This window comes from Macaca thibetana, chromosome 5 (assembly GCF_024542745.1).
Source record: "Macaca thibetana thibetana isolate TM-01 chromosome 5, ASM2454274v1, whole genome shotgun sequence".
NCBI lineage: Eukaryota > Metazoa > Chordata > Mammalia > Primates > Cercopithecidae > Macaca > Macaca thibetana.
In genome coordinates, this window is record NC_065582.1 from 145,120,840 (window position 1) to 145,136,998 (window position 16,159).

A 16,159-nucleotide genomic window follows, 5' to 3' on the forward strand; every position below is an offset into this window, starting at 1 on the left:
TCTTTCATTCCTCAATCTAAACTGAAAATAAAACAGCACTAACATACTTGCCTTTTGAAAATAAGATCTACAAAAAGTTCATTTTGGCAAGTACTAATAAAAATGCAAAAGATTAAAAGGAGGACAAAATACACAGAGTATAGACTCATGGCAGTCAACACTATTCATATTATGCAGATCTTACCCTACAACAATTTGACAAACTGCTTAATTTAATAATCGTATCTGTGCCTACAAATGGAAAGGGGCTAATGTTAGTATTGAGCCTGATCGTTTTGTGTTTAAGAAACTGAATCATAAACAGAGCATAAACAGAGCACAAGCTTTCACTTGTTTATTTCTGGTTTGAGCACTTATCTAAATAAAGAGAACCACCACCACCCCAGCCCAACACATACACAATTTACTATTTTTATTTCTATCATGGTCATTAATTATTCTATGAAATACACATATACTTCTTTCTAAGGACTTTTTCTGGCAAGGCATATGAGAAGCATTGAATTTAGCTAAATTTTACACTTGAACCATCAAAGATACAAGTTTGGAAGTTAAAACACTTACATTTTTCAGCTTCCTACTATAATCAAGGCTCCTAGTCAAGGAAAGGGAAAAGAAAATATTGTCAGAATAGCAGATTCTAAATTGTGATCTTTCCTTAAATGCCACTAAGATGTACTCGAAGCTAACATATATAATGAGATCAGAAGAATGTATTATTTTTTAAGGTTTAAGTTTTGTGATTTCGGGCACTGAATAAAATTACTTAGAAAACAAAATGTAGAAGAACAAAGTGGGATTAAAGTTCCACAGTACAGTATAAAAAGATGATGCTTGACTGGGCACGGTGGCTCACACCTGTAATCCCAGCACTTTGGGAGGCCGAGGTGGGCAGATCATAAGGTCAGGAGATCGAGACCATCCTGGCTAACACAGTGAAACCCCAACTCTACTAAAAATACAAAAAAACCCAAAAAACAAAAAACCTAGCCAGGCATGGTGGCACACGCCTGTAGTCCCAGCTACTTGGGAGGCTGAGGCAGGAGAATGGTGTGAATCCGGGGGGCGGAGCTTGTGGTGAGGAGAGATCGCACCACTGCACTCCTGCCTGGGCAACAGAGCGAGACTCCATCTCAGAAAAAAAAAAAAAAGATGATGCTTTATAAAGTCTGGAAATAGAAAAAGTCCAATTAGAACTAGGACTGTTCATAGTTGTATTCTCAAAGATTAACCATTGAAGATTCTGCCTTGATCATAGACCACTGTCAAACTGAAATCCAACTGCACGTCCAAAATCTTAATGCAAGTATTTTTAACACAGGTCTGAAACCTTACTTAATTAGACAGACCTGAAAATATGTGTACAAGAAGCAATCCTATCCAAATATTTGTTTTTTTCTGCTCTGGATATAAATTAGCATTGGGAATAAGCCATAAGCAGGAAAATATGCTTGTTATGTTCAAATATACACACATGCATGCTCAAATATGCACCCATGTTTACTCTGTAACTATAAACAGAAAAGCTACTTCGAAATATTCATACAATGAAATATAAGAGTTCCTGCAAAATTATTTCAAAGTTTTTTTTTAACACGTCAACAAATAAACACTAGAAAAAACAAACTGCACTTCTTTTTTCCACAGTAACTTCAGTGAGGGGGAAAGGAGTATAAGTCTATCACATAAACCAGTCAAGAATTCCTTAAAGTATTTAGACCCTGATTACTTCACTGCAGCATATATTGACCTAAAGTACATATTAATGAATAAATGGACCATTTTAAGTCCTTTGAAATTTGAAGAAATAGAAAGCAAGTAGTATACCATGGAAATAAACCATTAACAAGGACTTAGATTGAAAGCATTAGTCCAGTTTGGATTTGATTTAAAAAATGTTTTCATGTTTCTGTTTTTAACAGGGGGAAAAATGGGATGATTTTACCTGCTTGGATATCTGGTAGGGTTTTTTGTTGTTTTATGTTTTTGTTTTTGTTTTTTGAGACTGAGCCTCGCTCTGTCACCAGGCTGGAGTATAGTAGTGCGATCTCGGCTCACTGCAACCTACACCTCCCGGGTTCAAGTGATTCTCCTGCCTCAGCCTCCCAAATAGTTGGGACTACAGGCATGCACCACCACGCCCAGCTAATTTTTGTATTTTTAGTAGAAATGGGGTTTCACCATGTTGGCCAGGATGGTCTCCATCTCCTGACCTCGTGATCTGCCCGCCTTGGCCTCCCAATCTGCTAGGGTTTTTTTTAATTTAAGAAAGAAACCAGATTTTTAAAAATCTATAAAAGATTTGAAACTTTTATGGAAAACAAATTAAGAATAGGGAACATAGAGCTTTTTCTGCATTGATGATAAAAGTTCATTGAGACTGTAACCCAGTGCTAAAAATTGTGCTTGGTACACAGAAGCTCACAAAATATTTGTTGAATGACTCCCACCTATTTTGTGGAAATATTTCCAAATTTTGACAGAGACACTCGGGAGCAATCCAGAGCCTGTGTACGTTTTCATCCAGTTGCTTTGATTCCCTGGAATGATACTTGCTGTGTGCCTGTCTAGATTATACTTTCATTTCCCATCAAGGTTGTCTGGCATCCATTACAGGTAGAGTTCACTAAATTACACATGCAGTAATCACTTGCAGGCTTTTCCTTTTTTTTTTTTTTTTTTTTGTCTACTCAAGTTACAAAAAAAAAAAAAAAAAACACACACACACAAGAAAAACTGCCTATCATGAAAGCTAAACGAAAGAGTATTTTCTAAAACACAACTTCCAGAAAACCATCCAAAGTTCCTCTGTGGGATCTATCCCTATACCTTACTGCTTCCGCTAGTAATTGGTGGCAATGGGGTGCTCCTCTCTGTGTCTACGGATGTGCTGCTCAACTCTCAGAGGGACAACAGAGAAATATAGCAGTTCTACTTTAACTACCTTAGTTTATAAAATCTGCATATGTTACAAGCATTCCCTGCACAGTGCCAAATTAAACCAGCATCACCTATCAAAAATACATGAAATCCAATAGTTTATTCCATACTCTATTCCTTACTAAAACTATAAACAACTTTCTAAGTACTGTAAGTGAATTTATAGAATCATTTTAAGCTAAAATTCTTTATGTTCTTTGAAATACTCATACAGTAAAATGTTTTTTCTCTATAATGATTCTGAGCTCAACATCCTACTCCGCTTGTGGACTGCCACGCCCACCACACACATCCTTACACATTATCCTTCAACCGCACCAGTTACTTTTCTTTCTTTTAAACATGAAGCTTGTTGTTCTTCCTCTTCCCCAGCCTTTGTACCTGCTCTTTCTCTGTCCTGAATGCCCTACAGATCTTCCCACAGCCTGTTCTTCCTTCCCATGTGTGTCTCAGCCCTCAGTTATTGCTCAGTTGAAATGCCAGCACTTCACAGAAGTCACCCTCAGCCACCTCTGGACTGGCCACTGTCTTTTGCTTATTACTCCATTTTATTTTCTTCTCAGCACTTATCACTTCCTGCAATGATCTTCTTTGTTTACTTCTTTGCTTCTCGTTTCTTGACACTGGACTGTAAACTCCACATGAGCAGAAGACCTTGGCTATCTGAGTTCATTCTATTTCTCCAGTGATGAAAAGTATCTAACACATAGACGCTGCTCAGCAAACATTTGTTGAATGAATGAATGAAAAATGCCAGGGTCATGGGGGAATGTGATGGCAAAGTATTGCCTAAAGAAAATAAGAGTAGTCAAGTGAAGGAAACATTAAAAAGAAAATGAGGAGAAGACATACAAAAGGAGAGATAGATGGAAAGAAAGACAGGATTAAAAAGGGAGAGAATGCAGAAGGAAGAAAAGGAGACAGAAAAAAAAGAAGGAAAAATGGACAGGAAAACAAAAAGATGGTACAGTAACTAAGAAGGGACTGTATCCATGTATCATTTGCCTAAGTGACATTTTCCCCTTTGGGTTTCTTTCCACACCTTGATTTAAAGTTTCTTTCTTTACAAGTCGGTTGTTCCATCTTCCCATATCTGCACAGAGCAAGCGTTACCTAGAATCATACCAGATGGAATATTCTGTCCAGTTTCCATTTTTAGATGAATACATGGGGCCTGCTGAAGAGGGGAACTTAACCAGGGCTTCAGATCTAGTGAGCAGCAGACCTAGGGCTAGATCCTCATTTTCCTGATGCCCAGTTTTTTGTAGATAAGCAATAGAGGTGATACGAGTTCTGAATTTTTAAAACCAATCAGGCTCAGAATTCTGGTTTAGTAACATATTGATTTAAAGTGGCTCTAAAAAAAAAAAATGAATGCAGCAGCAGACACTTTCAAAGTGACCTTTCCTTCACCCTCCAAGCAATGTGTGTGTGACTAATTATTACCTATGAAGCTGCACAGTTACTATAGTTTCTGGTCACTTGCCACCCGGGTGAAACTATGAACGGGAGATGAGGCAGAACCTAAAACAATTTCCGAAAGTGAACAATGGTTTATAGAAGATAGATTTAAGTACAATAATAAATGGGGCATGTGATGACCAAGATGAGGTTTAGTGTGGTTTCCATATTCAAATATCCTAAATTTTACTCTGTTATTTTTTCGCTTAGCTAAATTTTTTCCCAGAGAAGTTTTAAAGAATGGCACATTGACAACAGAAAAGTAATTTTAGATAATAGATCACCACTGATTCCCCCATATTCCCAGTCATGAATCATAAAATCCAATATAAAATCTAAATTTTATTTTATCCAGTAGTCACTTTTTTCCTATTTTTCCTCATCCTTTTTTAAAAATAAAAAAATCTAGCAAATAGTATAAAATCAAATAGTATAAAAAATCAAGCAAATAGTATAAAACCAAATAGCATAAAAATCAAGCAAATAGTATAAATCGAATAGTATAAAAATCAAGCAAATAGTATAAAATCAAGCAAATAGTATAAAATTAACAGCTCTGAATTTCGGCTTCTCTCCCTTTTCTGTTCTTTCATGATAAAATGACTCCAAAAACAATCAAAAGAAGAAAAGTTACTAATTCACAGACCCCATCTATGAAACTATGTTTATTATTCAGGCATATCCATGTCAAACACTGTTTGGCTAAAGTGGAAAATGTTTTATATGAAATCAGCAGGATCTAAAGAACTTCTAAACTACAGGCAAGTTATCTCTGCCATCTCATACCCTGGTCACAAGCTATTTCTTTACACGAAGTACATTGCTGTCTCTTTTATTGTGACACTCTGCTCCAAGACTTATTTGGCCCAAACAGGGCTCACTAAGTAGATATAGTCAAAGTGCCAATGATCCATCTTCAAAGAACTTGATCACCGACACATATGAGAAGACAGTTACAATTGTAAATGAAGAAGTGAGTTCTCCAAAATCTAATGCCTTCCTTGCATAGCAGAGTTCAGATCTGTTTACCTTCCAAGAGCCTATTCAAATGCTCAATTGGCGCCAATAAAAGTTTCTGTCTAACACACTGATTCTGTGCCTATTTGTTTCTTGCCTCTCTGTTAAGCTTTATTTAACATTTTTCTCCTTCTCTTCAAAATTCAAACTCTATATGCAAGATTTTTGCATTCAAAAAAATTATGATTAGAATGAAAGCTATGCACAGAGGGAAAGCCAAAGTGAGTTGTTTCGAAAGTTGATTTTTACCTTCACATTTTTATTTTGTTAAGCATAACCAATTCTCTGTCTCTTAGAACTTACAACATCATCACAAAATTGCAAATCAAACTATAAAGGAGTCTCCCTTAAATATAAATCATGCTTTACTTACTTGACTGTTACTCTGTTGGATGTATCCTGGAGGTCACTCGGGTCAAAAAGTTGAGATTCTTTAAGGCCAAGCTCTTTACAACCTCTCAAGAATAAGATAATATTGTCCTAGAAGGAAAAAAAGAAATCCAAGTCTATATTATCTTAGATTATCTTTATGAACCAGCCCCTCCCAAGTTGCTGTAGGGATACTGGTCACTAAGGCAGCTATGGTCAGGTCTAAATCATAGCTTGCATAACAAATCATACTTTGTTAGGAAATGCCAGATAAACAGACACTTCAAACCTCCAAACCCACAGCCATGCCAGATTCATTTTTCCCTTTAGCTTGACACATTTGTATAAAACTACAAGTAAAATGCCATTAAAAGGAAAACTTAGGCCAGGTGCAGTGGCTCACGCCTGTAATCCCAGCACTTTGGGAGGCTGAGGCGGGCGGATCCATGAGGTCAGGAGATCGAGACCATCCTGGCTAACATGGTGAAACCCCGTCTCTACCAAACATACAAAAATTAGCCGGGCATGGTGGCAGGGCCTGTAGTCCCAGCTACTCGGGAGGCTGAGACAGGAGAATGGCATGAACCCGGGAGGAAGAGCTTGCAGTGAGCCGAGATCGCGCCACTGCACTCCAGCCTGGGTGATAGAGCGAGACTCCGTCTCAAAACAAAAACAAAAACAAATAAACAACAACAACAAAAAAAAAAAAAAAAAACAAGAAAAGGAAAACTTAACATTGTTAGGGGGAACTGTACTCAAAAACAGGTATTCCTTATTGCTTCTTTGTCCATGTCTTGTTGTATATACATCTTTATGGGTTTTGACTAGTAATACCTTTATGGGTGTTGACTAGTAATAGCTCTTCGTGGATTATAAACTGGGTTAAATGCAAGAAAAAAAAATGTAGACTTAATTGAAATGAGAAAAAAAGGACAGGGAAAGCTTTTAAAAGACTAATGCAAAAGACTGTCAAAAGAAAGTGAAATTTTCTCTAGCAGATACGAATTTACTCTGAATTGGCAGGCACCATTGACAATTAAGGAGGGGTCAGTCTCCATCTATTTTAAGTCATTAAGTACAAACAAATGGTTCTGAAAGGGACTGCAAATTGTGGGTCATCCTTTTGGAACTCCAGGATATTAGTCAAGAGGTTTATCAGTTACAAGTCTCTAACTGTCCTCTTCCTAAAAGACTTTTGAAGGTGGTAACTGACCCTGTCAGTTAGTGAAAACTACAGGGTAGGGAATGTTGGCTCCAGAAGCCAGACTGATGTGAATCCATCTGAATGCTGTGAGAAAGATGCTACAAAAATCTGAAATGATGGTGATTACAGAATCATATATTCACCCACGTGCAATTCAACTGAGTGAACAGAAAAGATATTTCCCAGTTACCCAGTTTGTAGTCCGTATTCTAAGATAACCCCCAAGAATCCTGCCCGCAATGTACACACCTCTTCTTGAGTGCAAGTGAAGTCTGTGAATATGATGGGCTATCACTCTGTGATATATCACTAGCAAGTTGACTTGGAGTTAATCAAAAGAAAGATTATCTGATTGGGCCTGACCTAATCAGGGAATCTCTTAGAAGAAAGTGAGGTCAGAATTCATGCCGGCCATGAATTCTACAGCTGCAAGGGGATGAATTATGTTAATAACCACATGAGCTTGGAAGAAGCTTGGAAGATTTTCAGATAGGATCTCAGCCCGCACTAATACTTTGATTTCAGTTCTGTGGGACCCTGAGCTAAAAACCCAGTTACACCATATCCAGACTTCTGACATTCAGAAAATGAGAGATAACCAAAGGGTGTTTAAACACATTAAGTTTATGCAGTAATAAAAAATTAATACATCCAGGTTCAAAATAACAACAGCAATAAGTTGCTAACCTTTCCATCGCCCTTATTATTCACCATGCATTATTCCAAGAACTTTACATATATTCACGCATTTAATTCGTGTACAACTTTATGAACAATTTTGACAGATGAGTGATCTAAGGCACAGAACAATTTATCAAACTGTCCAAGATCACACAGCCCCCAAAGGATGGAGGTCCAAAACAACATGTCTTATGTGAAGAATTCAAGCATAAAAATCTGAGGCCAGCACCAAAGGAAGGTGAGGCTATGCAGGTAGAGGCTGATCATACAGGCCTCGAAGGCCATGGAAGGCAAGTTGCAGAATGTCACAGGGGGCTGTATCTGAGAAGTGAAAGCCTAGATCTATGGTGGAAGGAGATTGTTGCAGGTGGGGTTGGTGGGAGGTAGATGGTGTGAAGAAAGTATTCAAAGGAACAAGATGGGAGACAGGGAGACCAATGAGGAGTTACTACAACCTTATTTTCCCCCAATGAGGGTGCCTTCATCCCAGGATGTTTTCTTTTTGGGTAAAGCCTCGGTCTTCTTTTTCAGCAGGCAAGAGATGCCATCGTTCACAAGAACTCTCAGAGGCTGACAGTGAGCTAGCTGCTCAGATCAAGTCTGAAGTCACCTATACCCTCACCAGTGTCTCCTTCAGTCACTTTCCACATTTTTAAATTATCAAATGTAAGAGTTCCCTCCCATCCCCTGAGTTTTACAGTTTTCCACTTTCTCTGGCATATATGCTTCATTGATCGACCCTGTCCTAGGTAGAAAAGAAAAGGAAAGAAGGCAAGGAATGAAAAAAGTGGTGATACGGAGTCCTTTCTAACAGACCCAAATTTTCTAGTTGTGCATTGATCATCCTGTTACTTAATTTAAATACAACATATTTCTTTTCAAAATACTTATTTTGTCCCAATAAACTGTTTTCCACCTTTTTTTCTAGTTAACTGTGTTATCACAAGACATATCAATGTATTATTGATTTTAGCTATGCCAACCACGCCAGTCTTACTTGCTTCCACACTTGTCTTTACTCAGTACTCAGACTTCCAATTTGGGTCACATCATTTTCCAGAGACAGCAAAATCTTCTCCCTGGAATTTTGCTTTTCTTATTGCCAGTGGAATAAGCACATGTGGATGTTCACTTGGTATGCTTACATGTAAATGATTGGTTAGAAAAAGAAGAAGGAATAAAAGTCACCTACTTTGTTATTATTGGAATATTTATGAGCACATATGGAGATAAAAAGTTAGTACAATAAACTATTGCTAAAAAGTGGAAAAATATTTTGTCAATATGAGAATCAAAAGTTTGCCAGTGAATTTCTTTTTCTTTCTTTCTTTTTTTTTTTTGAGATGGAGTCCGACTGTGTCACCCAGGCTGGAGAGTAGTATGCAATCTCGGCTCACTTCAGCCTCCACCTCCTAGGTTCAAGTGATTCTCCTGCCTCAGCCTCCTGAGTAGCTGGGACCACAGGCATGAACCACCATGCCTGGCTAATTTCTGTATTTTTAGTAGAGATGAAGTTTCACCATGTTGGCTAGGCTGGTCTCGAGCTCAAGTGATCTGCCCACCTTGGCCCTGCAAAGTGCTGGGATTATAGGCATGAGTCACCATGCGCAGTTGGTGAATTCTTTTTTAAAAGGCTTTAAAAAATTTACTCATTATTGTTAAGAAAATAGGTTAAAGATAGGTGAAGGCTTTAGATATCAGACCATTATGGTAAATATAATTCACCATATATATTCACCAATGGGGCACTTATTAATATAAACTAAACGTTTGTAGCTTACACTCTTCAAGCATTTGCCTTCTATCTACCTGGTCTGTTCTGAGGATGTATATGGATTATTTTGTTTATTTTCAAAACAGCCATACACAGCAGTCACTGTTATTGTCTCCATTTTCTAGAGGAGTAGTTGAGGCACAGAGAGGTTATACACCATACCAGTCACCCTGCTACTAAATCCAACTCCCAATTAACTCCACACAGGCGGGGGGCGGGGGAAAAGTTTCCCCAGATGTTAAAAATCTAAGTCTGAAAAGTGCCAATTCTTTTTCCCACCTCTCCAAGTTTCCAGGTGCCTTATTCTGAATTCAGCCTTCCTGAAATTTCCATTTTAGTTTTTTTCTTCTTGTCTCTTCTCTTTCTCTATGATGTTCTTCTTCCTCCTTGCCGCCCACCAGCAAACAAACACACATAAATATGCACTCTCTTAACTTACTTGGCTCTGTGACTCTCAAATTCTCCACTGACTCTAGCCTTGAACAATCTTGAGGATACCACATTCAAAAACATGTGCACCTCTCACGTACAATTCTACCATTCAGGAACAGTAAACAAACCCTTTAACTACCCAATGAGGCAACTCCAAACCAAAGAGTGACTAGTACAGAGCCAGGTGAGTCTTCACTTGAGAGTGCAAGTATCCACTGATTGGTCTTTAAGCTCTGAGTGCTTTCTGCCCAGAGGAAAGCAAAGGAAGTGTTGACACTCTCTGGGAATCATTTGACATCACAATAAAGGACAAGACCTGTGACCAGCATATAGTCCCCTAAGAGGTGCATGACTGTGACCCCCACAGATTCTCAACAGGGTGCTCCTCCTATGTGCATTGCAGACGCACAGACCAGCCCTTGAACACCATGCTATGTTCAGCACGCAGCCTGCAAACACAAAAGCTTTGTGCTGCCAGCCAGCCCAAACAATTTGGGCTAGAAGATTTAAATAACTGCAGGTCTGTTTCCAGCTTCTTGCTACAACCTAATGATGCTGGAGGGGAGCCAGGCCCTAGGCAGAAGAAAAGCCAGAAGGAAGAGCCACCCAGCCAAGAGCTAGCAAGGGCAGCCACTGGAGCAAGCGAGAAGGGCTGTGCCTTCAATTACATAAAATGCATCCTGTGAATTCTCATCTGCCTTGCTGTTCACACTGAGATTTTTCCACATTTACAATTTCCAGCAAAGCCCACATCTTAGTGTGTTAACTTTGGAAGCCAAACACTAAAAGTGTCTCTATCCCAAGGGAAAAGAAGTACAAGACACTGCTTTACTATAATGGCTATATATTTAGCTCTTACTATCATGGAGCTAACAAACCCATACATCTTTGCAAGAAGTTTTTAAAGGACTCTTCAAAAAAAGTCAATGTCATGTAAAACAAAAATTGGCGATCAAAGCCATCATGACCAAATGCAATGCATGATCTTTGATTAGACCCCAGATCCCAGAGGAAAAACTAAGTGAGGGTGTAAAAGTCAAATTTAAATATGAACTGCACATTGGATGATATTGTTGAATGAATGTTAATTTTTTAGGTGTGATTATGATTTTGCATTTATATGAGAGACTGCCTTTATTTTTAAGCATCCATATGAATTATTTAGGGGTGAATTATCATAATGTCAGTAACATAATGTTCAAATGGTTCAAAAAAAAAGTACGCATGTGTATATATGTTCACACGTGTGGGGGAAGGGAGACAGAGAGAGAGGTTGCGACTATGTCTGCCTGTCTGTGAAGACAGAGATAAAGCAAATAGTAAAATAGTAACAAGCAGTGAATCTAGATCAAGGGTCAGTCAACTTTTTCTATAAAGGGTCGGATAGTAAATCTTCTAGGCCTTGTGGGCCACATGGTGGTCTCTGTTAAAATAATTCAACACTGTTGTTTAACCAGATCATATGTAAACAAACGTGTGTGTCTGTATTCTAACAAATTTTATTTACCAAGGCAGGCATTGGGTGGATTTGGCCCATCGGCCGTAGCTGGCTGACCCTGTATTCAGTTATTCACCATACCTTTCTTCGAATTTTTCTGTATGTTTGAGATTTTTCCCAAAAAAGTTTGTGAGAAAAGGTTCTTGAATTTCTAAAAGATAAATTCGACTAGGTAGGATTGTGACTTCATTAGTAAAAATCTATTCCACAAAATTCAAGGAAAAATGGTTGTCACCTCTGAGATGACCACCGCAAAGTCATGAGGTAAATCCTCAGGTGCTACTGATGGAAAGTCACCATTTCTGGCTAATTGGCAAGTAGTGCATGAGTCTCAATTCAACAGACAGACATAACATAAAGTTCCTCAAAGAGTCTATTTTGTACTAGACTAATATTAATATATGGATTTATACCACTGTTTATGTAACTTCCATACATTAAACCCTCCTTGTTCATGGGCCAGTGGTTTCTCATTTCATTGATTTGTGGGCTTGCCCTGTGTATAAAAACATTCCCCAAGGGCTATGGTAAGACCTGAGCTTGCTACCTTCCCAGGGCCTCTTACTCTAAAGACATCCTTGCAACTCACTCCCTTTCCTTTCTCACTCCAAAGGCAAGGTGAGGGTATAGCCCAGGATGGTCTCTACCCCAGAGTATAGCAAAGTTCCTGACATGTACCAAGTGCTCACTAAATACTTAAATAAACTCAATTCAATGTGCTACGTACTCTTCTAGGTATCTGTAACAATGAATAAAGCAGAATTCCTTAGTCTTCACAATCCTTCAAATAACTGGAATTGTTCAAGATACACATAAATAGAGTTATGACATCAAATTAGAAAACAGAAGCAAGAGAAGAACAAATATATCAAGGAACAGGGCACAAATAGCTTTTCCAGTTAGAAGCTTTTCCAGTAAGAAGCCTTGTCTGCTTCTTAGCTACGTGTCCTTGGGCATAGATCCTAACCTTTCTGATCCTCATATCCTCAGATTCCTAACTCATAAGGTGGGGGATGCTATCGACCTGTAGGGATGTCATAATTAAAGAAAACATGCATTAAGAACACAGCTCAGTGTCTGGCACCTTCTGGGCACTCACTGTATGGAAGTTTTTATTAAGACATTCTTGTTCACTCAGGCACGAAAGGACCATGGAAGATGCGATGATGAAAAACAGTTTATCCATCTATGAAAAACAGGCACACTGTGTAGGTATAGCACTTGCCAGTTACATAGGAGATGGCAAAGAAAAAAAAAAGACAGTTGCTGCTATTGTTACTCAGTTGTTATTAACCACCAGCTTGGCAGTTTTATACAAACAGCCTCAAATTTAGGGGCAGGCTACATACCAAAAGTCATTTGTAAGGTAGCTGCTTATAAGCCATCATTTGTAATTATCCCACAGATATAAATCCTTGCATGGTGGTTCTAAGTTCAGACCAGAAAAGCCTACTTCATCCAAAGTACACATGAAGAAGAGTAGGAATTACATGATGGAACCTAAAAGCTGGGCAGAACACTTCAGTGGGAAAACATATTCAGAGATGCCAGGTGCACGTCTCCTCTGACAACAGTTGGATCAAGGATCCCAACAGCTACAGAAGAGGTTTCCTCAGCCCATGGCAGTGCTATCAGAGGGAGAAGGAGCAGGAGGAGGGGGCCTCATCCAGGCCCTTCTTCCTCTTTTCTTCCGAAGGCAAGCAAGAAGCTCCTTGCTACCTTTCTCTTTCTTCAGTTGTCATTTCCATCTGAAAAAAGGTTTCTCTCTTGCTTTCTGGCTCTGGGGCACACACCCTGCATTTGGTAGTTCTCTATGGAAACCAGACAGGGAATGAGAAGCTCCCTTCTGTGCCCAACCTTCTTGGCTTTATTTCTTTTACCCCGTTAGGGAAAGATCAACATGATCATGGATTTGGGTTCACAGAAAATGAAGGGAGTGCTCATCTGGGTTTCAAATGAATCCAGACACCTTTACTGCCAGATATTTAAAATGCAATATATGCATAAAGCATCCATATAATTCTCAGTTTCTATAAATGAAAAGACTAGGTGGAAAATATTAAAATGTAAACTAGAATTACCTCTTTTGAAGTTCTCATTTTTATATATTTTCTACAATAAATATTTGCCCTAAAAATCTTAATAAGGCCCAGGTGCAGTGGGTCACACTTGTATTGCCAGTGCTTTGAGAGGCAGAAGCAGGAGGATCCCTTGAGGCCAGAAGTTCAAGACCAGCCTGGGCAATAGAGCAAGACTCTCTTTATAAAATGTTTTTTAAAAAATTAGCTGGGCATGCTGGAGCATGCCTGTAGTCCCAGCTGCTCAGGAGGCTGGGGTAGGAGGATCACCTGAGCCCAGGAGGTAGAGGCTGCAGTGAGCTATGATCACACTACTGCACTTCAGCCTAGGTAACAAAGCAAGACCTTGTCAAGCAAGCAAGCAGGCAAGCAAGCAAGCAAGCAAGAGAATGAGAAAAGAAAGAAGAAATTTTAATAAGGACTAGCATACCTCAGAAAGACTTTCAGATTTGCAAGTCTATCACAGAAGACCCAGATCTTGTTAGGAAATCCACAACCAACAATAATGTTACTTTTCTATTCTACCTATAAGACTTGTTTTTCTTTTAAACATGGTTTTGGTTAGGTTTTCTACATTTGAAGCAAACTCCCTTTAACAGAAATGCAATTAAGAAACTCAGAACTTAAGGAATACCTCACCAAAATATCTCTAGGAACTTACCCCGTAATTAATAGAATTTGGGGATTTCCTGTACCTGCCGTGTGTTCACAGTTGCTGCCTCAGCCTGTATGGGTAACAGTCACACTCCAGTGACTGGCTGATGTCCAACAACAATCAGCACTTGCCAGACTTTCAATGCATTTTTATTAGCCAGGAGCACTTAATGAGGATACCAGCTCTTCCACTGAGAGAAAAGAGCAACTCATTCTGCCTGGGGGAATTCTGGGGAGGTTTGACCCAGAAGGTGGCAGCTGGGTGGCTGCTTGAAGCAGAAGAAAACATTTTATGGATGGGAAATGAGCAGAAGCGCAGTGGATCACAGAAGAGAAAAGGGGAGGTGGGAGGGGAAGAGAACTATGAAAGGTGAGACAGAGGAGGGCTGTGAGTGTCCTGCTAAAGATCTGGGCTGTTCTTTGGGCAGTGGGGAAGCCAGACCAGTTCATGAGAACAGGAGTCCTGGGATCCTAGCTTTGTTTTGGGAAAAGATGTCAGGTGCAGTGGGAGAGAGCCAATGAGTGGAGGAGAGGGTCCATTTAAGATCCCAGGCCCGGCATGGCCTGGTAGTTTGTGCCTGCAATTTCAGCACTTTAGGAGGCAGGCAGATCACTTGAGCCCAGAAGTTCGAGACCAGCCTGGGCAATGTGGCGAAACCTTATCTCTACAAAAATTTAAAAAATCAGATGGGACTGGTGGTGCACACCTGTAGTCCCAACTACTCAAGAGGCTGAGGTGGCAGGATGGCTTGAACCTGGGAGGCAGAAGTTGAAGTGAGCCGTGATTGGGCCACTACACTCCAGCCTGGGCAATAGAGCGAGACCCTGTCTCAAAAACAAAACAAAACAATTAATTAATTAATTAATTAACTAATTTAAAAAGATTTCAGGGAGAGCTAAACCAGAGGGGGCAGATATGAACACCTCTCTTTGGATTGGCCATTGAGTGGATGTGGGGATAGAGGACAAGGGGAAAGATGGGGTTTCAGGTAATGCCATGGTTTTTAGCCATTGAGATCATCCTAAGGAACAGGAGCAAGAGGAGATCTGTGAGGAAGGGAAATAAATTGGGAGCACTCTATATTTAGAGAGCCACAGCTCATCAGGGACTTATATTTGGGTTTGGAGTAGAGAAGCAAGGCCCCTGCAGAATATGTAGGTATGGGAATCACCAACCCAGGAACACAGGAGAAGCCAAGGGAAAGCAGGATATTTCCTGGGAGAGGTCAGACATGGAACGAGCAAGGCTAACCCAGAGACATCATCCACATGTAAAGGACAGTTAGAGGAGGATGAGTTCATCATGCATGAAGAGGAGCAAACACAAGGAGGAGGAGAACCAGGGAAGACAGTGCCAGGGAAGCCAGCCCAGAGCACTGTTTCAGGAAGCACTGTGTGTGTGGAGTCAAATGTCACACCACCACATTGAGGATCCCAGCTCTGCCCCTTCCTGGCTGAATAGCCTAACCCTTCTCTGTCCCAGGTTTCTCTTCTAAAAGCCTATGTCCTTATAAGTCCTATAGAACCTGTTACCCACAACATTTCTGATCACATCTCCGAGGCTCCCCTACCTACCACCCCCGATGCGGCTTCAACCAGGCACCTGCTCACGGGTCCTCAGACATGCCAGGTGAGCTCCTGCCAGGGCCTTTGCAGTGCTCTCTCACTCTCTTTTAACCTAGATATCACCTAGAACAACAATAACTGGGGCATAAGAAGTAAATGCTCCTCCTCTTTGACCTTAGTCCCTCTTCTTCTAGGATTCTCATTCTTTCTCTCCTATAACACCTGCTCTTTCATTTCCAGACTTTGCTCTTTTCTCAGTCCATTTCTCTCTCCCCTTGTTGCCTTATTTCCTTCGTGATCCAGTCTAGGCCACTGCCTGGAGCTTCAGCATCCCCACCTCTTTGTCATTCTATAAGAGAACAAGGACTAGGAGGAGGAAATAACACAGATGGAACAGTTAGCCTGGGACAGTGAGCCTTGGCATCGAAACCAGCCATCTCTTGCCTCTACTGGAAGAAGGATCAGCTGTGTGTCTATATGGAGGG

General features: G+C 40.0%; 1 protein-coding gene across 16 annotated transcripts in view; it reads right to left on the bottom strand.

Annotated features, from left to right (window-relative positions):
• The window catches only part of LIMCH1 (LIM and calponin homology domains 1), a 344,225-nt gene that overhangs the window by 95,452 nt on the left and 232,614 nt on the right, over positions 1-16,159 (bottom strand). For all 16 annotated transcript variants that reach the window (XM_050791190.1, XM_050791189.1, XM_050791193.1 and 13 more), the window contains 2 exons: positions 5,792-5,898; positions 565-595 (listed from right to left, as the gene is read on the bottom strand). In XM_050791190.1, coding sequence (XP_050647147.1) covers positions 565-595; positions 5,792-5,898 — 138 coding nt within the window. The remainder of the gene's footprint in view (positions 1-564; positions 596-5,791; positions 5,899-16,159) is intronic.